The 27849-nt window shown below is 48.1% G+C and overlaps 1 protein-coding gene across 1 annotated transcript; it reads right to left on the bottom strand.

Annotated features, from left to right (window-relative positions):
• Positions 1–1759: 1759 nt before the first annotated feature.
• VAX2 (ventral anterior homeobox 2) lies at positions 1760–27006 on the bottom strand. Its single transcript, XM_054586937.1, has 3 exons — positions 26769–27006; positions 10051–10238; positions 1760–2209 (listed from the first exon to the last, which is right to left on the bottom strand). The coding sequence occupies exons 1-3, from the start codon at positions 27004–27006 to the stop codon at positions 1760–1762; spliced, it is 876 nt and encodes a 291-aa protein (XP_054442912.1).
• Between the last annotated feature and the right edge of the window lie 843 nt (positions 27007–27849).

Below are 27849 nucleotides of genomic sequence, written 5' to 3'. Positions count from 1 at the left end.
CCCTATTCCCTGCTTTCTCCTTTGTCCAAAATGACATATATACCCAATTTTGCCTTACTGTCTTTGGAATATTCACGCTTATATGAATTCCCCTTGTGCATGTATTAAATTCTATTTTCTCCTGTTAATCTTCGTTAATTTGATTATTGGCCCAGCTAGAACTTACAAGATGGGAGGGAAAGTATTATTATTCTGTTTTTAGCCCCCACACCCTATTGGTTAGTTCTCTAGCTGCCATCACTGGTCTCAGCCCCCAGAGTTGAGCCCATGACCCCTCCATCAGACTTGGGTTCCTTGAGCCTTTCTGTCTCGTAACATGACGGCTCCCTGAGAACCAGGGCAGGTCTCTCTCCATGCAATCATAGATCCCTGTCTCATCTTCTTATATTTTGCCTCCACGGTCCCATGCAGGCAGCCTCCCCAGATATTTTTAGCCTGTGGTGGAAAGTACAAGTGGAGGAACAATTTTTTGTGCCAGGTGGCTAAAGGAGCTATGCTTTCCCCTGGGCCAGCAGAGAGCGACACAGGTCTGCTGGGCAAGGCGAGGTGGACACTGGGTGGTGGCTGGATGCTCCCAACTCAGGCTCTGCCCGGGTCACTCACATGTCTCATTTCAGACTCAGGATTCCCCGCGCCCCCCCCCTGCACCTAATTCTGGGTGACTCAGGGCAGCCAATTTGAAACTAAATACGTGTTTCCCAGAACAGCCTGGCACAGGCTGTTTCTCCCGAGTCCAACTCTTACCCCACACCCTCCGGCCTAAGGACCCATTTCAGGCCTTGGTTCCTCTCTCACAGTTTGCATTCTTTCAAGGAACCCGCTTGGGTGTGACTACGAAGGGCGAACCCCGGGAGATGGTGTGATGATGGACAGTTCTGACTCTCGATCGCTTTGCTTGTCCATGAATCTCACAAAGCGATGAAATGACATGGACCTACGCCCACTCCGTGCCGACGCCAGCTTTCTGGTTTTGATGTGATGCCACCGTTACAGAAGATGTGACCATTGGGGGAAACTGAGTGAAGAGTACAAGAAATTAGCTTGACTATCTGCAACTTCTTATAAATCTACAGTTATTGCAAAATAATAAGTTAAATGTTTCTTATTTGAGCAAAAAAAAAAAAAATTTAAGTGCCTCCTATTGTTGGGTCTGTGATGGTTGGGCCTTCTAAAGCAGGTGGGTCTCACCCGGGTGTCTCTTTCCTGCCCTCTCTCAGGCTCTCTGGATCCGCCCTCTCAAAGGACTTAATATCTCCCCTCTCAAAAATTTTAATATTTGAAAAGGGAGCTTGCAGAGGACAACGCTTAACCCACAAAAGCGTGATAGTGCTGTCATGGGTCTGCGACGTCCGCGTGGAAGTTCTCATGGGGGGGGCCAGGCACCCCCCTCCCCCCTGTGAACACTGCCCCAGTTCCTGCCCCTCCCATGAGACCTGCCCCTCACCTTAGCCCATGCTCCTTCCCCGGGAGGAGAGGGATAGAGGGTGTGGAGGGGTAGTGGTGGGGCTGTGGGGACTCCGTTTCCCTTCATCATTGTTTTCCTTTTATTTCAGTGACGGGCACACTCACACACCACACTCACACACGAACTGCGGGACCAAGGCCGACTGGTCCTGGTCCAGAGTCTCTGAGCTGCGGGGGGCGGATGGGAGGGGCAGCTGGGTCAGGGCATGTGGCCGCCCACCTCCACCACTAGGTCTGGCTGGGAGGCAGGGGTGGTGCAGTGCTAGGGGACAAAGTGTCACTCGGGGGTGCAGGCTTAAGCGTTAGCTTTCTTGGCGCCGCCAGGGCTGCCCACTCTCCGTCCTAGCCGGCTGCAGCTCCGGCTGTAGGGCTCGAAGGCCGAAGAGCCCAGTTCATAGCCGGCGGGCAGGTCCAGGAGGGGCGCAGTGGAGAAGCAGAGCCCTGGCGGAGGGGGCGGCAGCGGAGGGGACGCGGAGGCCGAGGTCAGCGGGGCGATGCGCGGGGAGGAGTTCCTGGGGTCACCCAAGGAGGTGCCCCGGTGGCCAGAAGGCAGGCCCGAGAGGCCGGGCGTCAGTGCCAGGAAGCTGGGGGCCCTGGGCGCGGACAGCAGCCGGCCCTGCTCCAGCAGCCGAAGGATGTTGGAAGTGGCGAAGGCTTCGGACGCGGAGGAGGACGCCCGCTTCTCCAGGTCTCTGCTCTGGTCTTTCTTCTGTTTGGTGCGGCGGTTCTGGAACCAGACCTTCACCTTGATGTAGTGGGGACAAGGGTGTCAGGAAGGAAGAGGGGACAGGCAAAGTAAAGGGGGCAGGTGGGAGGAGAAAAGGAGCGAAGGGGCATGGGGGTGCAGGGTACAGGGAGCGAGGGGGCAAAGGTGGAGTGAGAAGGGAAAGAAGAGCATTCAGATTGTCATTAAGGTCTCCCCCAACCAGCCTGCTCTGGGTAAACTGATAAGGGACGCTGGCCCCCCAAATCATGGACCCCCCCCCCCCCCCCGCTTCCCTGCTGACTCTGACTTAGAATGATTGGCAGACGGAAGGTGGAGTTGGGAGGAGGCAAAGGAAGTTCCCTTCTTGGCTCAACATACCTTCCACTCTTAGCCAAGTTCAGGGTTTCAGCCACCATTTAGGTGCTGGGGATTCCCAGCTGGAAATCCAGGCCACTATCCAACTGCCTGTTAAACACCACGCGCACAGGCCCGGCTCAGATTCACTCCCCCACTCAGGGGCCTCTCCCCACCGTCCTTCTTCCACCAGGGGCACCTCCATCTGCCCAAGCAGAAGCCTGCAGAGAGCTCCCAAGGTCCCCTCCCCACTCCCCCGCGCAGGCCCTCCTGGCTCCCCTGGCCCTCTCCCCTGGAGAGACTGTGCCAGTGTCTCTGCAGCTGTGCCTCTCAACTGGGCCCACCCAGGAGAGCCGCCCGGGGGGCCTCACTCACTCCTAACCTCAGACCAGTCCAATCAGAGTGGGGGTGGCTGGGACCCTGACACCAGGGGCTTTAAAGCTCACCAGGTGATCCCAAGGTGAGAGAACCACTGTTTAAGGCTCTCTGTGCCTCGCCTCCAGACCTGAACATTTGCAGGGCTGGGAGCCAGAGGAAACTGGAAGGCTCTGCCCCACCCGGACCTGCTCCATTCAGATGCACTCTCTGAGAGGGCCCAGGTCCTATCCTGAAGCACAGTGCACTCCTGGGGGTGTGGCCTTCCCCTTATCTTCTAGGAGTCTGCTGTGGTCTCCCTGGGGGCTGCCACCTTGCTTCCTCCCTCTCCCGGTTCATCCGGAGCTCAGTGAATGCCTGGTAAGTTCACCCTTGATCCCTGTGGGACGACACTGACTCAGGGCTGCACACCGGGGAGGGGTGTGGTTTCCATCTGGCTGCCAAGACTGGGGAAGCATTTTCTGGAATATCATCCATCACCTTCTTCAGGCTCGTGCATGGTCATTGTTAAATTCCAAGACTCCACTCTGGCTGGTGTGGCTCAGTGGATTGAGCACCGGCCTGCGAACCAGAGTCGCTGGTTTGATTCCCAGTCAGAGCACATGCCTGGGTTGTGGGCCAGGTCCCCATTGTGGGGCGTGTGAGAGGCAACCACACACTGGTGTTTCTCTCCCTTTCTCCCTCCCTTCTCCTCTCTCTAAAAATAAATAAATAAAATCTTCAAAAAAAAAAATCCCAAGACTCATTGTTGATTTGGAAATAACATTAATATTTAAGAGACTGCTTCCTGTGACTGTGAGTTCATACTTAATCTGAGATAAATGGTACCTGTATATCTGGGTGGCCATGGTTTTTGTAACCTGGACCAGGAAAGTACCACCTATTCTGCTGTTCTGGAAGAAGCCATCTGGAACAGAGATGATGGTCACAGGGATGAGGACAATTGCTGGAGGGCCAGAGCTGCTCTTATCCAAACTGACATGGTGATCATGTCAGTACTGGGACTTGGCAGTTTGTCCTTAGTCTGGCGCCCGGTCCCTGGTCCTGAAAAAGTCCCTTGGGCCAGCCGAGTGAGGGGAATCCTGAAGCAGGATTTTCTCCACAGCCACATCTTTTCTTGTTTCCTGCTCCGACCCTGGCACTCTGGTCCCTCATTCACACAACACATGAAGAGCAAGCATCTAATACGTGCCAGCATTGGCGGGGGCCAAGACAACAGGAATAAGTAAAACTCCTCTCTACCCACTTGGGTCTCAGACACCAGTAGTGGGGGAGAGGGACAGGCCAGCAAGTGCTGTGAGGTGGTATTTTGGTAAAGTAGCAAAGGATCGAGTGAAGGAGACCCTGAGGGCGGACAGTCTGGATTCAATTTCGGTTCTTCTCTTAACTAGTTAGGTGACATGGGGCAAGTCATTTAATCTCTGTGTGCCTTGATTTCCCCATTTGTAAAATGGGGATCATCATAATGCCTTCTCATCAGTTTGTTGTGATGACTCGCTGAACTAACAATATGGACTCAGTAGAATGCTGGCAGACACTGAAGGCTTTTAAGCAGCATGGTGACTGCATCAACTGAAAAATATGTAAGGTGTCAGGCCTCCCTTAGACATTCTGACTTGAAACCTGTGTGCTGAGTGTGGAATCTGAGCCAGGAATCTATGTTTTAATGGGACCCCAGGGGGTCCTACATATAGGTGGTTTGCAGCCCATACCTTCAGAAACACTGCTTTAATCAAACACCAAACATTCTCCTTGAAACAAAGCATGGTGACAAAACCTATTGGGGGTTTCTAAAAACAAGAGGAACTGGACTAAGTGGGCAGGAGAAGTGCTTTCAGCACATGCACCCGGGAGAAGAGGGGCTGGTGAGGGTGGAGAGTTCCTCTGATGGCTCCAAGAGAGATCCCTGTGAGACCGCCTCCTGCTCTTCGGGGCCTTCCTTCACTGCACAACCTCGGGTTCTGGGAAAGGCCAAGGGTGGAAATCAGCCGTGCTCTGTCGTGTTCACTGCTCCCACATCAGAAGGACCCCTCACCGTGCAGAACTCTGTGGGTGGTGGGGAGAGGAGGAAAGGGCTTCACGGTTCTGTCCACCCTGTCCTGTGCATAGGTTTCTCATCTAAATGTTCACATAACTCAACTTAATTGGGCACAGAGAAGTTAAGGAAGAGACTAGAAATGTGAATGAATCCTGATAAAGCCCTATGTTTTTTCTGCTTGAATTAGGACCAATCCTCGGCCCTCCAGGTATCCAGGGAAGAGGGTCAAGATTTGGGTTGGCAGCAGAAAGAGGAGAGAAGCAAACAGGTACAGAGAGAAGCAGGCACTTGGAGGGCAATTGGGCCGTGTGTTCAGTGGAGCACCAGAGAGGAGGTCTGTGAGCGCCTGGAGCTGACGTCTTGGGTCCACAGCGATCTTTGGCTTCCAGTCTCCACCAGACCTGGTTATACCATGGTTCTTGTTCATGGGTTTCCACATGGCTGTGCCTCCTGTTTTATCCCTTGGAAGTCCACCCATTATCTGAGCACACTTGAAGAAATCTCTCATCTTTTCTCCCATAGAGCCCTGGCCAAGACCCCCTCAGATAAATCAGAGGAAAACCAGCCAGGCCTAAGAGAAAAAGCTGGCATACTTTCCACACAGCTCCACTTGGATCTCAAACTTAACTGATCTAAAACAAAACTCTAGATTCCTCTCCCACTACCCTGTTTCCTTCTAACTTTCTCAACTCATTAAGTAGCATCATTGACCATTTCTCAGCATTCATCCCGTTATTCAAGTCCAAACCATTTCCCTTTCCCTTGTCCTGTGCGCAGAATCCATGAGCAAGTTCTAGCAGATCCTATCTCCAAATGAGAGTCCATTTCAGAGCAGTTCACTTCTCCCCTCTACCACCACTCTGTTCCAGACAACATACAGTAGCTCCTAACTGGTCCACTCTGTTCCCATTCTCCAGATGGCAGCCAGAGTGACCTCTGAAACTGCCAATCATCTCATGCCACTCTTCATTCAACACCTTACCAGCTCTAAGCACAGCATGATCTGTCCCGCCTACTCTACTACCCTGCAACTCTATCCACACTGGCCTTCAGACACTTCTAGAACATTCTATGCCAGCTCCCACCATCAGATCTTCAGTTACCCTGTGTCTTGACTTCTCTTCTTCTGGCTCCTCATTTAACTGTCTGTCTCTTCCCTCTCAGTCACATCTCAGCTCAATGTCATTTCCTTAAGAAACTTTTCCTGACCACCCCAATAAAGGATTTCCTTCTAGTCTCTATCATGTCGTTTTTTATCTCTCTCATAGTACTGTTAAAAAAGAGACAACAGGCCCAAAATAGAGTCACTTGTACTAAGCCCACATCACCAGATTGAGACTGAATACCTAACCTAACTACAATTTCATTCTCTCCCAGGAGTATAATCTTAGTCAGTCTGGAATTTCCTGGTTAGCACTAACAATATACACTTGACAGCCTCCTTCTGTCCTCCATGGGTAGGTTACCTAAGCCTGAAGCAATCCCTTCCTGCCTATGAACACCTTTCATTTTGCACAGCTCCTGAAAGCTCCTTCTACTTGCCAGATGGGATGCTGCCCAATTCATGAATCATGCACTAAAGCTAACAAGACCTTTAAATTTTATTCAGTTTAATTTTTGTTTATTTAACAGCACTCATCACTTTTAAATACTGTTTGTCTTTCTCATGCAGAATATAAACTGTGTGAAGGCAGGTCCTGGTCTGTTTTGTTCTCTGCTATATCCCCAGTGCCTAGAACAGTACCTATTACATAGCCAATAATATTTATGTAGGTATGTATGTATTTATAGTAATCCTCACCTGAGGATGTTTTATTGATTTGGGCGGGGGGGAGGAGGGAGAAAACATTGATGTGAGAAACATCGATCGGCTGCCTCCCATGCGTCCCCCTACGGGGGATCAAACCTGCAAGCTAGGCATGTGCCCTGACCGGGAATTGAACCCACAACCTTTTGTGTACGGAACGATGCTCCAACCAACTCAGCAACCTGGCTAGGGCTTCAATAATATTTTTTAACAAAAATATGGGTGAATATACTGAGAATTCCACAGAATCCGAGCTATATAACCTTGGGTAAGTTAACCTCCTGAGGCTCAGTGTTCTGAAATAGGAATAATATAATCCATAAGGCCTTTTTTAATAAAAAATAGATGAGCTAATAAACGTACTTACATTTAATTTCTTTGTATCTCAGTTTCCTTCTCTTTAAAGAAGGCCCCCGGGACTTGTGACTGGCATCTGATGTCCTGTAAGACTGAGCCCTTAACCTGTAGGGTCTGTGCTAACTCTGAAGGTTAGGAGCGGAATTAAATTGAATTGAACTGTTGGACACCCAGTTGGGGTTGGAGAATAGGTGGCTGTTGGTGTTGGGAAATGCCACACATTAATATCAGAAGTAGTGTCAGAAGAGAAACTTCACGCCAACCCTGCAAGTTTGTGGTGAAGACTAAAGGGGTTAGAATATGTCAGGCATTCAGAACAGTGCCTGGTGTACCGTAAGCTCTCAATAAATGTTAGCTATTCATTATATTACCTGCAAAATTCCAGGATTGGGGAAAGAGAAAAGGAGGGTGGTAAGCAATAATCAGTAAGTTAAGGATTCTTTGAGAGATCACTATGTGCCCAGCTCTGTGCTGGGCTCTTCAAGGAGGTCTGAGGAGACATGGCCTCCAAGCACGTTCTTGACCTTGGGAAGTGTGTACTGGTTGGTGCCCACCACACCACACATACACACACTTTACCATTCAAGGCATGTGGAAAAAGTTGCTTGGGAGGAGGGAAGACTTCCCAGAAGAGGGGGTGCTTGGCTTTGACTTTCAAAAGCAGGTGAATGTAGGTGTATGGGGGGCAGGGCAGGGAGAGGATGAGGACTGAGAAGGGGCCGCTGGCCTGGGCATCTGAGGTGCTGTTGGAGAGCAAAGTTTCAGGGGAGAGTTTGGGGCAAAATTAGGCGAGGCAGAGGGTAGTTAGGACATAGAAGGTAGGCAGGTATTGAGCGTTTACTCTGCCCAGACTTCAGGATTTGCAGATGTCTCCCTGATGTCCCCCAGGAGCACTGGCCTGTCCCAGGCACTACGCTTCCTCTGTGAGCACAGCCTGGCTTCCTAGCCCCAGGCTGAGCCCAGCTGGAGGGAGAGCCCAGCTGCCGTGGGCCCTCTGCTGGGTTGTTTGGGACTCTACGGAGGCGTCTGGCGTCTGGCGGAAAACAGGTCCAGGTGGGGAGGACCAACCTGGGCCTGCAGGACATCAGCCCTTGTCTAGCAGGTCCCACCCTCCCTGCCTTTCCCTCCTCCTTCTCCCGCCCCTTCCCACTGCTCTCTCTGCCCCACTTGGTATTTACCCCAGGAGGGTGAGGAAGCCCAGGCACCTCTGGCTGCCCCATCAGGAGGCGTGGACTGGACAGCCTTCTGTCAGTGTGACTGGAAGAGCTGGAGGAATCCCGACGAGGGAGGGGGTGCGATCCTGCCTTGACTGCAGCACGTGGGGCGCCGGGGAAGCACAGCAGCTGACAGTCCAGGGAGAAGCCTCCCGCATCCTCCTACATCCTTCCCCAGGAAGCGCACCCTCCCAGCCTACCGGCTCCCTTACTCCTCTCTTTCCTCTCTTCTCTTTATAAATCCTGTTTGGGCCTTGCTTACGATACATCTGTTGACAGATCTCCCTCATATATGAGGTTAAACTACTAGAGCTGTAGCTAATGAAGGGTCTCTGAGTCACTCTTTGACAAGCTCCAGATTGACGGCCTAGTTTACAGGCAGCGTAAAAAATGCCGGACTGCTTCTCTAAATCCCGTCTCTGGAACTTATTGGTTCTATGACTCTGGGTGTTATCTTTCCTCATTTGTAAAATGGGATAATACTGGTAGCTACATCAGAGGGTTGTTGGAAGGAATTAGTCTCTGACATATCCAGAATTGTAACTGAGCAGACGCTTTATTTTCTTTAATTTGGCCTTTTATTTTGATTCTTTTGACTCAACCTGGCCTCACCTAGCACCCTGACTCACCCACCTCCCTCTCCCTTGTTTAATCATTAAGCTTTCAGGCCAGCGAGGTTCCGGTCAATAACCAGCAGCCTTAAGAACAAGGTCCTGGGGCTACGGACTACCGAGGCAGAGCTTTCAATTAAGCTAAATATAAAATCTTGGCCTTAGTTTTGTTTTAGCTCTGGACCCAAGAAAGTGAATTGATCGAACAGAACAATTCCTTGTGAAATTGGACAGAACAACTCCACAGCAGTCATCGGGGCCAGATGCAGTGATCCATTACCCCTACCCTAGCACCGCCCAGCCCCTAGGGACCACAACCCTAACTCCATTAGTCACCGTGACTAAGGATTTTTCCCTTCATAGTCCACCCCCTGGAAGCCATTGGAGAGCCAGGTCTCTGAGCATGAGCTACTTGTGACTGTGGGTGTGGTGCCATCTCCTTAATAAATCCTTACTTTCTTGATGGGGAAAAAAAAAAAATCCCAACAACAACAAAAGTCGTTGGCACAAGTTAAGTACCAAGTAAGTATTTTTATTGTTGTTCTTGATGTTATCATGACATAGCTCTACTGCCAGCTTGAAATGACTCCATTCACAGTGTACATACTCAGTTTCTGAAAGATTTCCCTTCGGGTTAAGCATACTGTTGCTAAAATGCTAAGCCCTTCTTGGGTGAAGGGGGGATTCAGACCCCTTCTCTCTAACAAGAGGTTTTGAGCCACAGTGGGAGGATGGGAGGGTGACGGAGGGTGGGGAAAGGTGAGAATGGGAAAATAAGGTCTCCGTCGTGTAAAACCTCGCCTCCCCCCTAGTCCAGCCTCGCACCATCCCTTTCTGCCAGCTTCTCTAACAAGCCAACAGCCCCCTGAAGCCACTGCTTCCATTGTGAGTGTCCCTGCCTCCAGGTCTCTCTGGCTTTCCCCCCATTCCATCCAAATTGCCTGATGCATCCCAAAGTCGGCAGGCACCAACTCTCTTGTCAGCACTGTATTTATTTTATCTGGTTTACCTGTAAATTTATGCCTGTCCTAATGCATGTCTGAACTCCTCCAAAGTTGGTTCTCACATCCAACGAATTCCCAGCCTGCCAGGGCAGGGGTGGAGTGGCCCAGATGTCCCCTTACCTGGGTCTCTGAGAGGTTCAGCTGGCGGGCCAGCTCAGTGCGCTCCCGGCCCACCACGTACTGGCAGCGCTGGAACTCCATCTCCAGGCGGTACAGCTGCTCGGCCGTGAAGGATGTGCGAGTCCGCTTGGGCCGGTCCAGGTCCAGGCCCTTCGGAAGGACAATTTCCCGGATGGTCCCTTTGGCATCTGCAGGGGCCATGGAAGGAGGCTGGTTATTTCCCTAGTTAAGGAGTTAGGCCACCAACGAGCGTCTTAATTAACATGGGAAGTCCTTGAATGTGGGCCTGACTGTGTGACCTCTGACAAGGTGCTTACCCTCTCTGGACCTAGCTTCCTTAATCACTCCGTGCAATATGTTGCATCTAATGGGTGTATGTATGTGAGTGGGCCTCAGTACAAATGTCAGGTCTACTGTCATAGCCTGGGCAGAAGGGACTCAACTCTGGCTCAGCCAGGGCTCTGTTCTCTCAGCAGAGTAAGGAACACATGGAAAGAGACATACCAAGTGTTCAAGTGCAGAGGAAAAGATGGGTTAGCACTGGGTTTGGTCAGTTAGGTAAGGTTCGCTGGAGATGTCCCGAGCCAGGTCCTAAGCCCTGTGTGTGTGTGCACATGGGTGAGCACTCTGCACAGACGCTCCTGGGGTCCCTGAAGAGGCCAGCTGGTGTGAGGTAGAGGACAGCGTGGGGACTGGGGGTGCCCGGGGGGAGCCCAAGGACGCTTGCCACTGCATCAGGCTGGGGTGCCTTCCAGAGAAGGGCTGCTGCCAGCCCCCATTTACCTAGTTCTGAATAGCAGGGCCACCCCCCTGGGCCCTTCATGCACGGGGTCTCCAATATTCTGGAGCCTACTTGAGAGAGGTCGAAAACCCTGCACCCCACATTCACCAGATGGTCCCTCCTAAAGAACTCAGGAACAGCAACAGCGTGTTCAGCACAAGTCAAATGTTGGGGCTGGGGGTTGTTATTTACATATATATCAGCTTTAACAATAGTGACAAAAATGATCCATATTTGAACCATACATGTGGATGGCCTGAAATCCAGTTATTAGAAAATTTTATGTCAAAAGTTAGAGTGTGGAAATATGCAACACTGTATTCTGTAGAATTTACTGAACTACTCCCAACACAAGATGTTGATAATAATAAAGCTTAACGAACAGAAATTTACCGTTACTTAGGAAGATTGGCATCAATGGGAAAACTCAACGAACTCAAGGCAGTCCTGATCAAGACGCTCTCCACGGTTGCAGGAACCCCAACCCTCGGTAGGGGGCGTGGCAGCCCCCATTTATGTTTTAAATAGCTGACCCCTCTGCAATGCTTGATCTGAGGCAGGCACTGTTTTAAGCACTTGAACCCTTCCAGTGTATCACGGAAGTTGGACGTATTATTATCCCCATTTTACAGACAGGGAAATACATTTTAAGTAACTTACCAGAGGTCGCACTGACATTGTTCAGTAAATTCTAGAAGCACCCTCATTTTACTTTATGAGACCCCTTTTTTAATAAGCCTTAATGATTCCATTGATAGGTTAAAATGAAGACGACTTTGGTTATGGAGTAAAATGGAACGTTCCAGGCGGGTTCATCATTGCCCTGGAAGGCATGGGGAAGGACCTGCGTGTGGGGATATGTGCCTGTCAGAAGGTTCCTTGTGAGCCACAGGACTGTAGAACCCACCTTGAGAAGCCCTGATGGAGAAGGTGAACCTGAGACCTCTCCTTCCCAATTCCCCACCGTAGCATCTGAGACTGGTCCTTTCTGGCTCCTGCCAGGGCACATCTCTCCCCCAGGGGGCGCTTCAGCTGGTACATGGGCTCTGGCTCGCAGGTCTTGCCCCCAGGTCTCAGAGGTTCTCAAACACCTTCGTGTTCACAGTCAGCTCTGGGGGAGAAGGTGAGTCTGGGTGGGAGGACACAGCTACTGCCCAGAGGTGGCCCTCCCCCACCAGTGCGCAGGTCTCTCGCAGGGGTGCTGGGCATAGCGCAACAAATGGACATGGCCCGTGCTCCTGGAGTGTTGATGGGAACCGCAGGTGTCTTAGGACAACTGAAGCTTTCCCGTCCAATTCTTTCTATGTTCCAGAAAGGTGGAGTAATGTTTGTGATCCTGTTGTGACTGGGTCCTCTTTGCTCAGATCCCACTATTTCCAATTGTGAACCCAGTCTGAGAATGTCCTTAAAGCCCCGAAGTCACTCCATCTCCAAAGGCACTGATTTTTATTAAAGTTGTCTAGGGGGTGTGGTGCTGAAAGCCCAGTAAGCCCCCAAGGGCTTACCTGACGCTCCCAGCCCGTGCTCCGAGGTCAGACCATCCACCGTCACCACCACCCTTTCTTCCTGGCGGAAGAGCTAAGAGCGTTCCCACCCCAGGGAGCAGCCAAGGTTAGCTGTTCCTCCCATGTCAGGGGAGACAGGGACCATGTAAGAAAGGCAACCTCAGACCTGCCCACCAGATATCAAAACATGTCATACAGATAAGCACATGAAAAGATGCTCAACATTTCCACCCATTTGAAACGCCAAATCAAAACCATGCAAATCATATTAGAATAGCTAGAATAAAGAACGCCGAGAGTGCCAAATGCTGGTGATGATGTGGGGAAACTGGCTCTCTCAGGCATTGCGGGTTGGAATGTAAGTGGTTCAGCCACTCTGGAAACTGACCTGGCAGGTTCTTAAAGAGTTAAACATATACTTCCCATAGAACGCCGCAATCACACCGCTGGACATTTATCCTAGAGGAACAAGATCGTAGGTTCACATCAAAACCTGCACCCACAATTAAAAACAAACAAACAAATCTCCACATGAATGTTCATGGCAGCTTTAGTTGTAATAGCCCCCAAATGGGAAAAAACCCCAGATGTCCTTCAATAGGTGAATGCGTAAACAAACTGTGGTGTAGCTACTGCCCAGCAAACAAAAAGAATGACTATTGAGAGACATGACAACTGGGACAAATCTCTGGGTCATTATGCTAAGTGAAAAAAAGTCACTCTCCAAGATTCTGCGCTGTATGATTGATTTCATTTACATAACATTATCAAATGACAAAGTTATTGACGTGGGGCCCAGATCCGAGGGTGCCAGGGACTAGGGAGGGAGGGTGTGACTATAAAGGAGTAGTGTGAGCAAGTCCCTTGATAGTGACAGAACGGTTCTGTATCTTGATTGTAGTGTTTGTTACATGGACCTACAAATGTGATAAAATGTCATAGGGCTATATACAAAAACGAAATATAAGTGCATCCAAAATAAATAAAGGCTGTAGGTCGGTAGACCAGTCAATTATATTGTGCCAGTGCCACTTTCCTGAATTTGATAGTGTGTTATGTAAGATGTCACCGTTGGGAGAAGACCATCTTGTGAGTCTGAAATTATTTCAAAATAAGACATTAACAACAACAAAACATGCCATGAAGCTAGAATGATGTTCTGTCACAGAAATGGACAAATCCATTGGTGGAAAGGATGCAATAGTGTTTCCCCAAAGTTACTCTGCATTCCACTTGTGGTTTGTAAGATGATTTAAAATGCCAATGCCATTTCATTTCAATGGTTAAGCACTTACTTTAATGTTTACTAGAAAAAAAGGTAAAGCTATGATTTTATGTGCTTAGGATGAAGCTAAAGTAGGTATTTAACTTTAAAATGCATTATGCTACAATATTAAATAAATGGAATAAAAATCTAACAGAAATGATGAAGATAGCATTCAAATGACTAGATACTGGGAAACAATGGGATCAAGAGTGTACAATTAGATCCATGTACATATAACGATAAAGTTCATGATCAAAAGAGAACTCTAAATGCGGAAATTTGATCTAGTCAAGAAGTGGAGTTAAGTAGATTAATGTCTATAAATTATCTGTTTGGAATAAAATTCAATTATATTCCTATCTCATACCATAAATAACAATACGTTTCAAATAAATTAGAGCGCAAATCATAGACTATGAAATGATAAAGGCACCAAAAGAAATGTAGGGGAGTATTTTTATAATCCTAAGCATGGGAAGAGCTTTCTCAGCAAGATACAAAACTGGAGCTGAAAAGGGAAAATGAAGGATGTAGTTGAATAAATTAAAGCTAAAAACTTTGGTATGGCAAAAGCACCAAAACCAAGGTAAAAATACAAACAAAACAAAACAAACAAACCAGAATTGAAGAAAGTAGTTTTTAAAAAGACAATGAAATAATATTCAGAATATATAAAATGCAATTACAAATAAGTGTTTTTTTTTTAAAAGGGAAATAGTCTAGTAGAACAAAAATGCTCAAGTCATTTATCTTGTCCACAGAAAAAGATGCCAAATGGCCAATAAACATATTGCCAAGAAAAACAAGCACAGCTTCAAAGAAATCAGGTAACGCAAGTTCAAGCAACAATGGGAAAATCATTTATCTCCTGTAAGATTGGAAAGACATTAAAAAATGATTAATAAAGCAGTGATGCATCATAAGAAAATCTATCCTCCAATTAACTGTTGGTAGCACCATAAATTATCATGACTTTTAGGTCTGCATTTGTCAAGCTTAAAGATGCACATAACTTTTGCCTTGACAATTTTATTTTAGTAGGTTCTTATTGAGAAAATCACAGGTTCATGTCCTCCAAGGTATATATAAGGATGTCTGCTACAGCATCATTCAAAATATTAAAACTTTGAAAGTATCCTCAATCTTCCCCACAAGGCATATGGCTGAACAAATTGTGGTAATTCATACTATAAAATACCATGTAATTAAAAAGAATGAGGCAATCTATGTATGAACTGACATTAAGTGAAAGTTATTAAATAATATTTGTAGTACTATACCACTTACAAGTATATATATTCAACCATTCAACATATATTTCATAAGTAACTGCTACGTGCCAAATACTATTATAGGGTCTGAGGATATAGAAATGAGCCAAATAAACAAGGTCTGTGTTTTATCAAATAACAAACTGAAAGGTCATCAGTTCGATTCCAGGTCAGGGCCCATGTGTGGGTTGTGGGTTCGGTCCCTGGTGCATGCAAGAGGCAATCAATCGATATTTTCCTCTTACATCGATGATTCTCTCTCTCTCTTTCTCCCTTCCTTCCCCTCTCTCTAGAATCAATAAATGGAAAAAAAAATTGTTTTTATCATGCCACACTCCTTCCCCTACTGTGATGGTCCTGGAAGCAGGAGCCCGATGGAGCTTCCTCAGCCTGGGTTGCTGCGTACCAAGATGGGCCCTTGGCTCACGTGTGAGGGACTTACCATAGGAGTGATAAGTTGTGTTTTATTAAACCTCTGAGACTTTGGGTTGCCTCTGCAGCAAAATGTAGCCCATTCTTAGTGACAGAGACTCCTTCCCAGAATCATTCCTTTCCTGGGTAGAGTGTCGGGGGAAGCACCAGGAAGTAGGAACAGCTTTAATTCCAGGGCCTCTTTGCAGTTAGGCTTGTTAGAGTGAAACGCATGAGTCTAAATGGAATGAGTCCTGAGATTTGCTGACCTTCAGTTCTCCCCAAAGAGGCGTGAGCCCTAGGGGTACTGGGGAGAGTGAATCTGTCCAAGGAGATTTTGCCCTGGGAGAGGGGGTGACGCCTACCTCATAACAGTAATGCTCCTGACTTCCATGATCAAAATAATACTCCCATCTGGAATCTCTCCCAAGAGATCCCCTCAAAACCCCACCTGACTTCCTTCATCCCCTAGAGCCCAGGAAGTTCCTTCACATGACAGGCTGTTAATGTGCTGATTTTTGACAAGGTCCTTCCAGCCTTAATCTGAAAATATAATATGATTACTATGAATATGCCTTATGAAAAACTCATTCCCAAATTTATTGGGAAAATTGAAAATGAAAGATACTTAAGAGAAAATGTTAAAGAATAAAGAGGAAAAACATGCTTATCACATAGCAAAATATATGACAAATCCAAAGCAACTAAAATGGTATGATGCTGATACAAGAGTTATGAACCAAATCCATGCATAAATAGGGATTTGTTATGTTATAAAGATGACATTTCAAATTAGTTGGAAGGAAGGCAGAAGTAAAGATGTGGCTTTTGGACAATTAGCTCATTATTTGAAATAAAGTAACTTGTCTCACACTGCATACAAAAATAAATAAACATAAGATGGACTAAAATTTTTAATGTAAAATATAAAGCTCTAAAAATGGAAAAATATCTTAAAATAATTTTTAAAAAGGAAAGCCAATAACAGTTTTGTATACCTAGAAATAAAAGCTTCTGCAGGATGAGAGCCAGTTAAAAGACAAATAACAATTTGGGATAAAATATTCATAATAAATGTGTAACAGAATCTTAATTTCTAGTGCACATACAGTCTCTAAAGACCATTGAGTAAAACCAAGCAGTCCAGTGGAAAACTGAGGAAATTATATGATAGGTTATTCAGAGAATAAAAATGCAAGCAGCTAATAAATATAAAAAAATCAAGCTCAAAGGGAGTCAGAGAAAATGAAAGATGAGCAATGAAATACAATTTATATGTAGGTGCCATATTTCATCTCTCAGGCTGGGAAAATTGTGCTGGCAAAGGAGAGTGAGGGAAAATGTAGATTCTCTCAAGTTCTGTCAGTAAGAATACAATTTAATACAATATGAGGTTCTTTGGGAGGGCAATTTCATAATGCCTAGCTCAATTACAACACATAAAATCTTTGTCCTAGAAATTTTACAGAGGTTTTTACCTCAGGAAAGTATTAGTAAACTTTGATAAAGATAGATCCACTGTTTGTAGAATAATTTGTAAGAGAGTAAAAAGGAAAAAGCTAAATGTTTATCAGTAGGAATATGCTGATGAAATCACAGTATCATCGGTTATTATGTAAACATTAACTAGAAAGAGGTACATCTCCATATCCAGACCTGAATGGGTGTTTGTTATATACTGCTACATGAAAACAGCAAGTATGTATAAACCAATTTTTACAAAGAGCAAAGAGGAAAACTAATCTGTGTGTGTGTGTGTGTGTGTGTGTGTGTGCGTGTGTGTGTGTGCGCGCGCGCGCGCGCATACCTACTTAGGATCTAGCCTGGCAGAAGTAACACTTCTCTCTTTTGTTTTTTCTGCAGAGTGGAAGCTAGTCAGAGAGGAGAGATTTCTCCATTCTTTGTGTATTTCTTTATTATTTGGTTTGTTGCAAAGACTAATAAAATAATTCTGCAACACAAATTTTAAGATCTCTCTATATAATATATATTATGTATTTACAAGATATTTATCTTTGGTTGGAGAAGAACTTTCTAATTAAGAACTAAAAAGGAAATTACCATTAGATATGATTACAGTTTAAATTTTAATTCAGAAAAAAATTCATAGTAAAGTTTTAAAAAAGAGAGAGCGGCAAAACATCACAGTAAAAGGGATAATTTCCTTAGTATACAAACCGTATTTACAACTGTAAGAAACAAAACTAGCAAACCAATACAGAAATGGCTAAGTTGATGAATAAAAAGTTCATAGAGTAGAAAATAAAAATGAAAAATAACTATATGAAAATACACTTAACTTCACTAGTAATTTCTAATGCTAATAAAAACAATAATTATTTTCACTTGAAAGACTTTAAAAGACTGAGTATATCCTGGGATGGGAGGATGTGGAAAAATAGCACATTTATACACAATTGCTGGGGTATAAATTAGTATATTTTTAGCATATATACTTGGATTTCAAATTTTCACTTTTAGAAATTTATCTTGTAATTATACTCATACCAGATATATGTAAAATGATGTTTAGGCAAAACATTTTATTTTGAGAAATTTTAAACATATAAAACATTAGAGAGAACTGTATAATGAGCCCTGATATACCTATGTCCTGACTTCAACAACTATAAACTCAGGGACAATCCTATTTCTTCTATATCCCATAATTTTAGGCAAATCCCAAAGAGTATACCATGTCATCTGGAAAACTTCTGTATGTATCTCTTAAAAATAAGGTTCCCAAGGAAAAAAAAGAATCCCAGTACTACTATCGCAAGCCCCAACTTAACAGTAATTCCTTAATATAAAATGTCACACCTGTTCCCACATTTTTCAGATTGTCTCATAAATGAGACTTTTAACAGCCATCTGTTCAAACTGAGATACAAAGATGTTCACTGAAACATTGTTTGTAATGGTGAAAGAGTAGAACCAAGTGAAATATCTATCAACAGGGAACTGTTTAAATAAATTATATTATATCTGTATAATGGAATACTGTGCAGGTGTTTTTTTAAAAAAAGAGGCAGTTTTATGTAGAAATATTTCCACAAATGTTTATTAAGTAAGAAAAAAACACTTTGCAAAAAAAATTCCACTTTTGTGACACATAACTTTCATATTTAGTTTTTTCACTTACTAGAGAAAGGTGGGGAGGTTATGTCTTGGGAATGGAAGTGTATTGTATGGGGAAAATAAAGAACTTTCAACTTTTACATGATATAGCAAAACAGCATGGATTGACTTTGTAATTAGAAAGTTACTTTATCCTCCAGAAAACAAAAGACATGAGAAAAAATTTAAAGACAAATTATAAATTCAAATTTCAACACATATTGAAAGCAATGAGCTACTATCCATAATACAGAGTTTCTACAAATCAGAAAAGAAAGAGATATTTGAAAATTAAAAGTGATAAAAGGAAATGAATTACTAGATAACAGCATAAGAAATACAATTGGCCACTAAAAATGAAAAGAAAATAAAGAAGAAAAATTGGGACACCTGTAATAGCATAAACAATAAAATATAATTTAAAAACAAATAAAATTAAAAATTTCATTAACAATCAAAGAAATAAAACCTAAAATGTTAGCAGGTTACTACTTATCACCTGTAAGATTGACAAAGTTTATACATATGTCTAATGCGGGGAGATGACAAAGGTGGGGGTATAAATTGCTAAATATATTTTTTGAAGAACAATTTGACAATAGCTGTCAAGGTGTAAATTGTAACCTGTGATGGCCAGATTTGGAGATACCAGCACTGCTTGGGGGGGGGGATGTACCCTCTAAGGAGGGCAATTTGGCATTTTCTTTCAAATTACAAATATACTCTTTGACCTGGATACTTTTAGGAACTTCTCTGACAGATTGACCTATACAAGTGGAAATGACTAAGGAACAAATTTATTTATTGCAATGTTGTATTTAATAGCAACAGATCAGAACAAAGCTACAGGTCTACCAATAGGACATCAGTTCTGTAACATACAGCATGGTCCATCCAATCCATATAAATGTAATACTATGCATCTGTGAAAAAATGATCAAGAAATTATTTAGATCCCAAGATATACTGGTAAGTGAAAATAGTAAGGTGCAGAAAAATAGAGCTGTTTCCATATGAGTTAAAAATAAAAGCAAGAGAAAAGACTAAAGCTGCACTGACTTGCGTAAGCATAGTAAGTATTTGGAAGGACTTATCAGAAAGCATGAAAAACAAAAAAAAGTCTGTCTTTGAGCCCGGGAACCTAAGGATGGGGGACAGGGCTGGGAGAGAGATTTTCCACTGTGTACTTAACAACAACTTGTTAATGTTTGAATTATATGACTTACTATTGTAAAATTAAAGCAAACACGGTTTTTAATTTAAAAAAAAATTAGTGTAAACGTTTTCAAACAGCAATTCCATTGCCAGTAATTATTCCTTGGAAATACTCACAGGAGTGCGCAAAGACCTGTGCCTTGCGAATTTATTTTACAGCATTTACATTTGGGAAGACAGCTGGAACGTCCATGAGAGGTAAGGGGAGTTTGGCTTTCCTTAGCCACAAACTAGTGTGGAGGGTTGAGCCCGAAAATGTGACCCCTGCAGATTACATTTTTTAAAGGTAAGCTCCAAAACAGGTTATGTAAAGTGATTCCGCTTTTGCAATTGTCTGTATATTAAAAAGAGAAATTCCTGGAAGAACACACCTGAAACTTGCGAAGGGGAGGGTGGAGTATGTTATTTTTAGGAGCCTTCTTCCGCTCGGTAGCGCTTCGAGTTTTACTTTTTGTTTCTCCTTTTTTTTTTTTTTTAATCCTCACCGGAGGATATGTTTACTGATTTGAGAGAGCGAGAAGAAAGAGAAAGCGAGAGAGACAGAGACAGAAACATCCATGGGGTCGTCTGCCGTACACAACGAGACTAGGGCTAGAACCCGCAACATTTCGCTGCGAAGTCCACGCCGCAACCAAGTGAGCACCCCGAGCTAGGGCTACTTTTTGTTTTCAAATCCTCTTTCTACCTGTAAGTGTGGCCCCGCGGGAGGGTGGGTCCTTCAAAGTGTCCACCATCCGCCCCCCCCGCCCCCCTCCCGCCTTGGATCCCCGCAGCTCCAGCTTGGACGCGGTGGGCGGCGGGAGCAGCAAAATTCAGAACAGACCCTGGCTTTAGTTTACCCGGTAACTTCAAATTCCAGCCAAGGACTGGAGGCGTGTGAATTCCGCAGGGCGGAGGGACGCGGATTATGTGGCTATTTCTCTCACCGCACTGGCCGGCTTTGCGGATGGAACCGCACACCAAGTGGCCACAGAGAGCCGGGAGACTCACTGCAGACCTTGTCGCCCTGTGCCTCCCAGGACCCTCTGCTCCAGGCGGCCTCTCTAGCCCTGGGGATTCAGCTACGAGCAAAAGAACAATGTCTGAGGTTTTTCGGATTTTATGTTTCAGTGGTTTCCAAAGCTAGAATTGCAGAAAATTCCAAAAATATGGCGTTATAAACGTCATAGTTTAACTATTATTCTGGGTTCTGGCATTATCACCATTTCAGATTAGGAACATTTTTATGTCAAAAATAAGGAGGTCATCTTCGAACAGACGTTCCTCCCGGGGAAGGGCGTTGCAGCCTTCTACTTAGTAAAAGGCGCTCTGTTACGGGCTGTATCCTTTCATTCAGTCCACAAACATTTACTGAGCGCCTCCTGTGTGCTAGGAACGCACCTGATAGATCGCACAGATTTGGCGGGTGCGGTCAAAACCTCCTGCTTGGTGCCCGTGCGACATCATTGGTTCCCGGTTCCAGGCACCGGCCTCCCTTGAACTTTGTGCCAAGAGGGCGCCCTGGTGACTCGGCTCCGGCCGCAGGGCCTGGTCAGGAACCCCGCAGGTCTCTAAATGCGAGCCAGTCTTTGGTTTGGTGAGCCGAGCGCCAGCATCCCCAGCCGGTTCCGTCTGGCACACAGTACGTACCCCCTAATGTTTGTGGAATGAATCAAAGAGCAAGCGAGCAAACGAAAGGCAAGGTGATGAGGACGGGGGAGAACGTGGGAGAGAGGATCAGAGGGGCTTTGTGCGCCCCAGTGTGCACCTTATAGCCGACCTCAGCCCCAGCTGCACTTCCCTACCCCCGCGCCACGGCTGCGCTTGCAAACCCTCGGCCTGCCGCTGTGCTGGGTCGGCCCACCCCTCGGCTTTGTAGGCCAGATCCTTTCCTGACGCTGCCATCTTTTTCAGCCGCGTAGGATGCCACCCTGGTACCCCATTTGAGACCCACCAACCTCCTTCCCGGATTGGGGTGAGGAGGGCAAACCTGAGCCCCAAGGATTCCTGGACAGGCCCACTCCCGCCTGGGTATCCTCTCTGAGGTTTTCAAACTGGAGTATAAACCTGCCTGACAAACTGACAAGTAGCCCTCCTACAGGCTTTCTGAGGAGAGCCAGGCCGATCTTTATTTTATGTTAAGCAAACAGGAAATTAAAGGCAAAATTCATGTTTCCTATGCTCCCACTTATTTAAAATACAAATTAGGAAAACTTGGCAAACAGGGTGGAGCTTAGGGTTGCTAAGGCCCCAGGCTTGAGGAAAGCGCAACTGAAGAAATGGTGTCCAGCCATTGAAACCCTTAGAGCCGCCTCTCCCTACAGGTGCCAAGTAGTGGGTGAAGACTCATTTGTTTGTCAGTTTAGGCACAGACACGTGTCGCCCACTGTCCGCCCAGTCCCAAGTACTCACTGTCTCAACAATCGAGAGACTCAGGCTCTCAGCCTGCCAGGTCACCTGTGGACCTATAAACTCCAATCCCACAGGCGAGAGAGAGAGAGAGAGAGAGAGAGAGAGAGAGAGAGAGAGAGAGAGAGAGAGAGAGAGAGATTGGGCAGTGAGAGAGAGAGAGAGAGATTGGGCAGTGGTTGTGAGGGGTGGGGAAGGAGGACATGTATGTAAAAGGGAAAATAAAGACCAAAATGATAGGGCCCAGCATAGACCAGCGATGAGGATGTGTGCCCTTCTGTCAAAAGCAAGCAAAACAAAAGGGAAAACATAACATGGAACAAAACAATTCCAGGAAAATAAAAAAGAAGCCAAATCCTCTCACAAACCCCCAACACTAAAAACTGAAATAAAATTTAAAAATCTCAAAGTGCAGTCCCCTGCATGAACCATTTAAATTTTTTCCACTGCTGCCTGGGGCGCTGGTCCTGGATTACTGCTTCTGTTAACAAACTCAGAGAGTGAAGCTATGACCCTACCGTCCATCGGCGGAGGACAGAGCTCTCAATCCAGTGCTCACTCCTATACAGCATTGCCTGCCTTCTCTGTTACCAAAATGCCCGCCTGTGTGCCCTCGTTAGGGCTGCTGCAACCTGCGGGAAGAGGCCTGCAAAATCGGGGAAGAGTCCTCTCCTAGGTCCAGCGGCTGCTCTAAGTCCAAGCAGAAAGCAAGGGGATGCAAGGCAAGCTTAGTACAGACTACACTGCTGGAGAGGGGAGTCTGTTTCTGCAGGCCACTCCCCTGAAGCGGTGGCACCTTGCCAGGAGTCCTCAGAGGCATTTGTGGCAGCCAGGACCCTGCTGGGCGCCCACTATCCTCCTCTCTGTAAATGTTCCAATGTGTGTGTCTCTGCAGCGGAGGTCCAGTGCGGCCCCTGGGTTCTGAGGGGAGCCAGGTCCCTTTCCCCACACTCACATCCACAGAGGAAATTGTCCAGCCAAAGCCAGAGGCCCTGGCCTTCCTCTGTCCTCGCATGTCCCCAGCCACGGCTCCCAGGTGAAAGCGGTTGAGCTAGTGGGTGGTGGTGTTGGGAGGGGATCCCAACATTCACTCATTCAAAGGATCCAGCAGTTTTCCTGCGCTCCTGCTCCCAGACGCGGTGCTGGGCAGGCGGGGAGAGCCACAGTTCTTATGCGGAGGGAGCGCTCTGAGAGCAGCCTCTGAGTCCTACCCAATCCCGGCCGAGGAGGCAGCACTGAGTTGGGGGCAGCCCGAATGGGTTTTTGAGGCCCGCGGGCCCAAGGGACCGCTTCAGCTAAGTAGGGACAGGCACCACGCTCGTTGTTTGTTTTTTGCTGGCGGACGGCCATTCCAGGCTCTATTCAGACGTGTTGTTGAATTGAGTTGGGATTGATCTGGGAATCACACGGGAGCATCTGAGTGTGCTGGTGCTAGAGTAGACTGAGAGGTTGCAGGGAGTTCTGGGTGTGAGTTGCCCCACCTCTTGTGACTACGGGATTCCAGGTCCACCAAAAAGGCCTTTGCGCCGCCACTGCCCCTCCCCCACCCCAACCAGTGCACTTACAGCCATGGCAAGGAGGCGGCCTGTTCCTTCCAGCTGCCTCCTGACCCTGGCTGGCAGCTCTTAACAAATATAAAACAAAAGGATCCCCCACTCTACCCCTCACCAGCCGGAGGGCCCTGCACTGAGGTGTGGGGAGGCTTGCCGGGCTACGTGGTCTCTGGGGAAGCCTAGCTGTGTGCGCGGTGGGATGTGCGGTGTTTCTGTTGTGTGCATACGCCTGTTCTCCCAGCAGCCTTGTTTGTGCAGTGTGTGGCAGAAAGCAGCCTCCTTTTTAAGGTGGGGGAAGCGGCAAGGTCCGTCTCCTTGGTTCCCTGACCCGCGCATTTCCGCAAAGGCAGTCAGAAACTTGAGGGATTGATTGAGGGAGGGTTCCTGAAGAGGGCTGGGGGAGCTACACGTTTGGTCTGCGAGGTGTCCGGAATCCTCTTTTCATCAGCCAGTTCTTGACCTCTTGGCTGCTCACCTCCAAACAGGGCGGTGAGTTGGGGAAGGCCCCTGAGAAAGGAGGCCCACTCCTTAGAAGTGGTTTGTGGGTCACCTCAGAGCTCCCCCTTTTTCAGTAAATGGAGTATTTACCAAGATTCTCCTGGGTGTTTGCAGTTTTATAAACATCACTTCTGACCCTTAGCACAGTCCTTCAAGGGAAGAGCTATGGGTTTCTTTGTACAGATGAGGATACTGAGGCTCAGAGGGGCAAAACACAAAAAACAGACAAAAACTAAAAACTAGTTCAAAGTCAAATGGCTGTAAGGCCAGTATTCCAAACCAACTTCACTTAATTCCAGCGCCCAGGCATTCCTCTTCCTCCTCTGTGCCATGGGTCTCTCCAAAAGGTGTGCTACCTTGGGATGGAGCCCTCAGGGGAGCAAGTGTGGTGTGAAAAAGAAGCAGAAATAAGGGTAAAGACACAGTGGGACTGGGTCTCTTTCTCAGAATCCTCTTTACCAGCATCCTGAAGGCTACAATGGCAAATGCCTTTGTTCCACCTTTTCAAGTTTCCTCCAAAGATACTTAAGATGTGTTCTCAGAAGTCAAGGGCTAAATGCACTCTCTGCTCAGATCACACTGGAGGAACATTCCTCTTGGGGCTAAGGCACTGCTGACTTGTCTTCATCAATTCTGGGGCTTTCCTTTGTCAGAGCCCTGGGCCCTGGTGGGGCCTGGAGTGAGCGGGTGACCCTGGCTAGGAGGGATTAGCGGTAAATAACATCCCAAGTATCGCAGGCCTATAATAACCTCTTTGTTATTAAATAGGGAAAGACAAAGGGATTTATGAGGGCCCTGTTTACCTTTTAATTCTTTTAGGTGCATAAATATACCTTCTATGCTATATTTTCATTATATTGTACAAATGTGATGGCATCACTTGTATGTGCATTTACAAAAATACACCTTCTGACAATGCACACATGTCTCTCTCTGCCTGGCTGTGGACTGTTCCTAGCATAGGTGTCTTGCACCCCGTAGAACTCACAATTCTCCAGGAGAAGAAAATGCCCACCCATAGGTGGGGTGTGAGGTGCTGAGAGTCACAGGCACTTCAGGGCCTTAATCTAGTAGTATGGGTTTAGCAGACTGATTTCTCCATTTCTGTAAGCCCTGCAGATTTCCTTAATGGAACTCCAAGGTGGCTGCTATCCCCTCGCAATTATGAGATGGCATCTAATTTAATCCTAGGTACCCACAAGGTCCGCACACCTGCTGGAATCCCTGCTGGGCGGGGACTACCCTCTCCCATGCCCTCCCAAGCCTGCTCCCAGAGCAGCAGTGGGCACCCCCACCTCTAGGTGACCACATCTGATACCGGGAGTGTCTCCCAAGACCAGTTTCCCTGAGTCTATGTCCAAGACAGTCATCAGTCAGCTTCACACTGAGCAGCCTCCATGCTCTACTCCGGCCCTGTCCCCCATTTCCAGAGCCTCCCAAACCCAGCAGCTGAGAGGAGGCTGTGTTGAACTAGGACAAGGTGTCCCAGTCTCTGTGTGAGCAACCCAGCTGAAATCAAACAAACTCGGGATCCTGCCGGTTGGAGGGAGCTCCAGTGAGGCTGGCTCCCCCTCCCCAGGCGGTGGGGCCAGGAAACTGCAGAGGACCGCGGCAGGCAGGACGAGCATTTAAGAAGGAAGAGACTAGAAAAAAGCAACAGGAGAAAGCTGGGCGAGGGAGTTGGAGAAGGCTAAGGGAACCCTTACCCACGAGTGGCTCTTCCGCGCTATGGGTCTCCCGGTCCGGGGCTCTGGGATGCTTTGGCCGTGGCCTAGAAAAGGGCTTAGAGCAAGACGCCAGAATTCCTTTTCTCTTAGGGCGAGACGCGATCCGGCGAAGGCTGAATCAAGAGCTTCGTTTGAGGCTGTCTGGGTGGGGGGTGGGGTCGGGTGGGGGTGCGGTGGTCAGAACAGCCCCATTCTCGCGGGGAGAGGGCCAGGGAGAGCTGGGTGCTCGGGCGCAGTCCAGAGGCGCTTGCCGAAGAGAGAGAGCTGAGAAGGCGAGCTTGGCGGAGAGAAATGGCCCGGAACGAAGAGAGGTGGGAGAAGTGAGGAGACGCCAGAGGGCAGGCAGAAAGAAGGCCTCACCGACAACCGGCTGGGCCCAGACCCCGCGAGAAAGTTGGAACCAAGAGCGAAGCACAGGCGGGCGAGCGCCGCGGAAGCCATCCCCGGCGTCTCGGTGCCTCTCCTGAGAACAACCCAGCGGTGCGGTGCGTCGCTGGGAATGGGAAACGAGGCTGGGCCGGAGGCGGAGAATCTCCCCGGCCGCAGAGCAGAGCCCGGGCCTTCTCTCCGCCCCGCGGTTCCTGGCTCTGGTGCCTCCTCGGCCTGACCCCACGGAGCGCCCGTGAAGCTTCTCTCCGCACCCGCCGCGAGGCACGCGGAGTGGGGACCCGTACTCCCACCTCTGCCCGCGCCTCAGTAACCAGCCGGGACGAGCCTGCGGTGAGGCGCCTGCCCGAGAGGCTGAGAATTGTACGACAGTGAAACGGGGATCTCTTTGGTCCCATTCGCGGCTTTGTCCTTTGCACTCCTGTCAATGTCCAGCAGACAATAGTCACTGAAAATAGTATTTACGGAATGAATGACTGAATGATTACTAACGGAATGAATATATTAATTGGGAGGTGGAGCCTGCGGGAAGGTCGGAGACCTCAGTTAGGGTAGGGTCGGGGGTCCAGTAGCTCAGGGAAGCGAGCTGTCCTCTTACCTCGTACCAGGATGCGGCGGCAGTGGTCCGTCTCTCCGAGCCCGGGCTGCCCGTCGCTGTCGGCGCCGCTCTCCCTGGAGCCCGCGGGGCTGGAGGCGGAGGTCCTGGCAATCTCCCCTGGGCTGTGGCCGCCGGCCTCAGCTCTCGAATCTTCCGCTGCGCCGCGGTCCCCGCCGCGCCCTCCGCGAGACTCCCGGCGTGCGGGGCCACGGTCGCGTTCCGCGCCCCCATCACCCATGCCGGCAGCCGCCGCCGGTTCTGCCACTGCCCGGCCAGCCTGGGCAGGCCCAGCCGGCGGCTCCCCGCCCCTCGCGCCCCTCTTCTGACTGGGACCCTCCTCTTGCCCCGCCCCCGCTGGCTGCTCCACCTCTTTCTGCTGATTGGGCCTGTTTCGTAGCTCTCCTACTCCCAGGGGCGTGATGAGGGGCCGCGCCGGCGGGAGGGCGGGGCTGAGGGGGCGCGAGGGCCTCACTTCTCCACCCCGCGTCTAGCCCCCCTCCCAGCCCGCAAGGGGAGGCTGCGGCGGCCTTAGGGTAGTGTGGGACGCCCTACATCTTCTCCTCTAGTTATCAACTCCCTCCCCCAACCGCCAGCCTACACCCCTCCCCACTCCCCTGGTCCCCAGGGAAGCACACGGCCTTAGAGCTCCGGCTTTTCAGCTGGATTTATAACCAAAATGCTCCAGGAAGGTGGCTCTGGGGAAACGTAGCAGAAAACTGGAGGTCGGCCTTGTTCCGGTGCTTGGCGGGTTGGGTGGCTGTAGGCGGGGACTCAGGCCTGGAGTTCAGCGCTCCACCCCCGCCCCCAGATTCAGACCTCCAGCCACACTCTTGAGCCCAGACAGAAGGCCCCTCCTGGCATTCCAGGGGGAGCAGGGCTGAGAATGTAGTAAAGGAGCCAGAGAGAGTGAGGCATGGGGACTGTTGGAATGACCCGGACTGGCCACGGGAAAGAAAACGGACGGGCAGACAGATAACCGGATCCAGGAGCCGAGAGGGTCGACTGAGGACGAGATTGATAGGCAGTAAATGCTCGGTTCCCCTCCGGCTCTGAGGTCTTTACACAGGGAGCCCTACCCTCA

This window comes from Pteronotus mesoamericanus, unplaced genomic scaffold, assembly GCF_021234165.1.
Source record: "Pteronotus mesoamericanus isolate MK-2021 breed Mesoamerican mustached bat unplaced genomic scaffold, CSHL_Meso_final contig_98, whole genome shotgun sequence".
In the NCBI taxonomy this organism is placed as follows: Eukaryota; Metazoa; Chordata; class Mammalia; order Chiroptera; family Mormoopidae; genus Pteronotus; species Pteronotus mesoamericanus.
The sequence above is the reverse complement of the archived record's forward strand: the minus strand, read 5'-3'. Positions and strand labels throughout refer to the sequence as shown.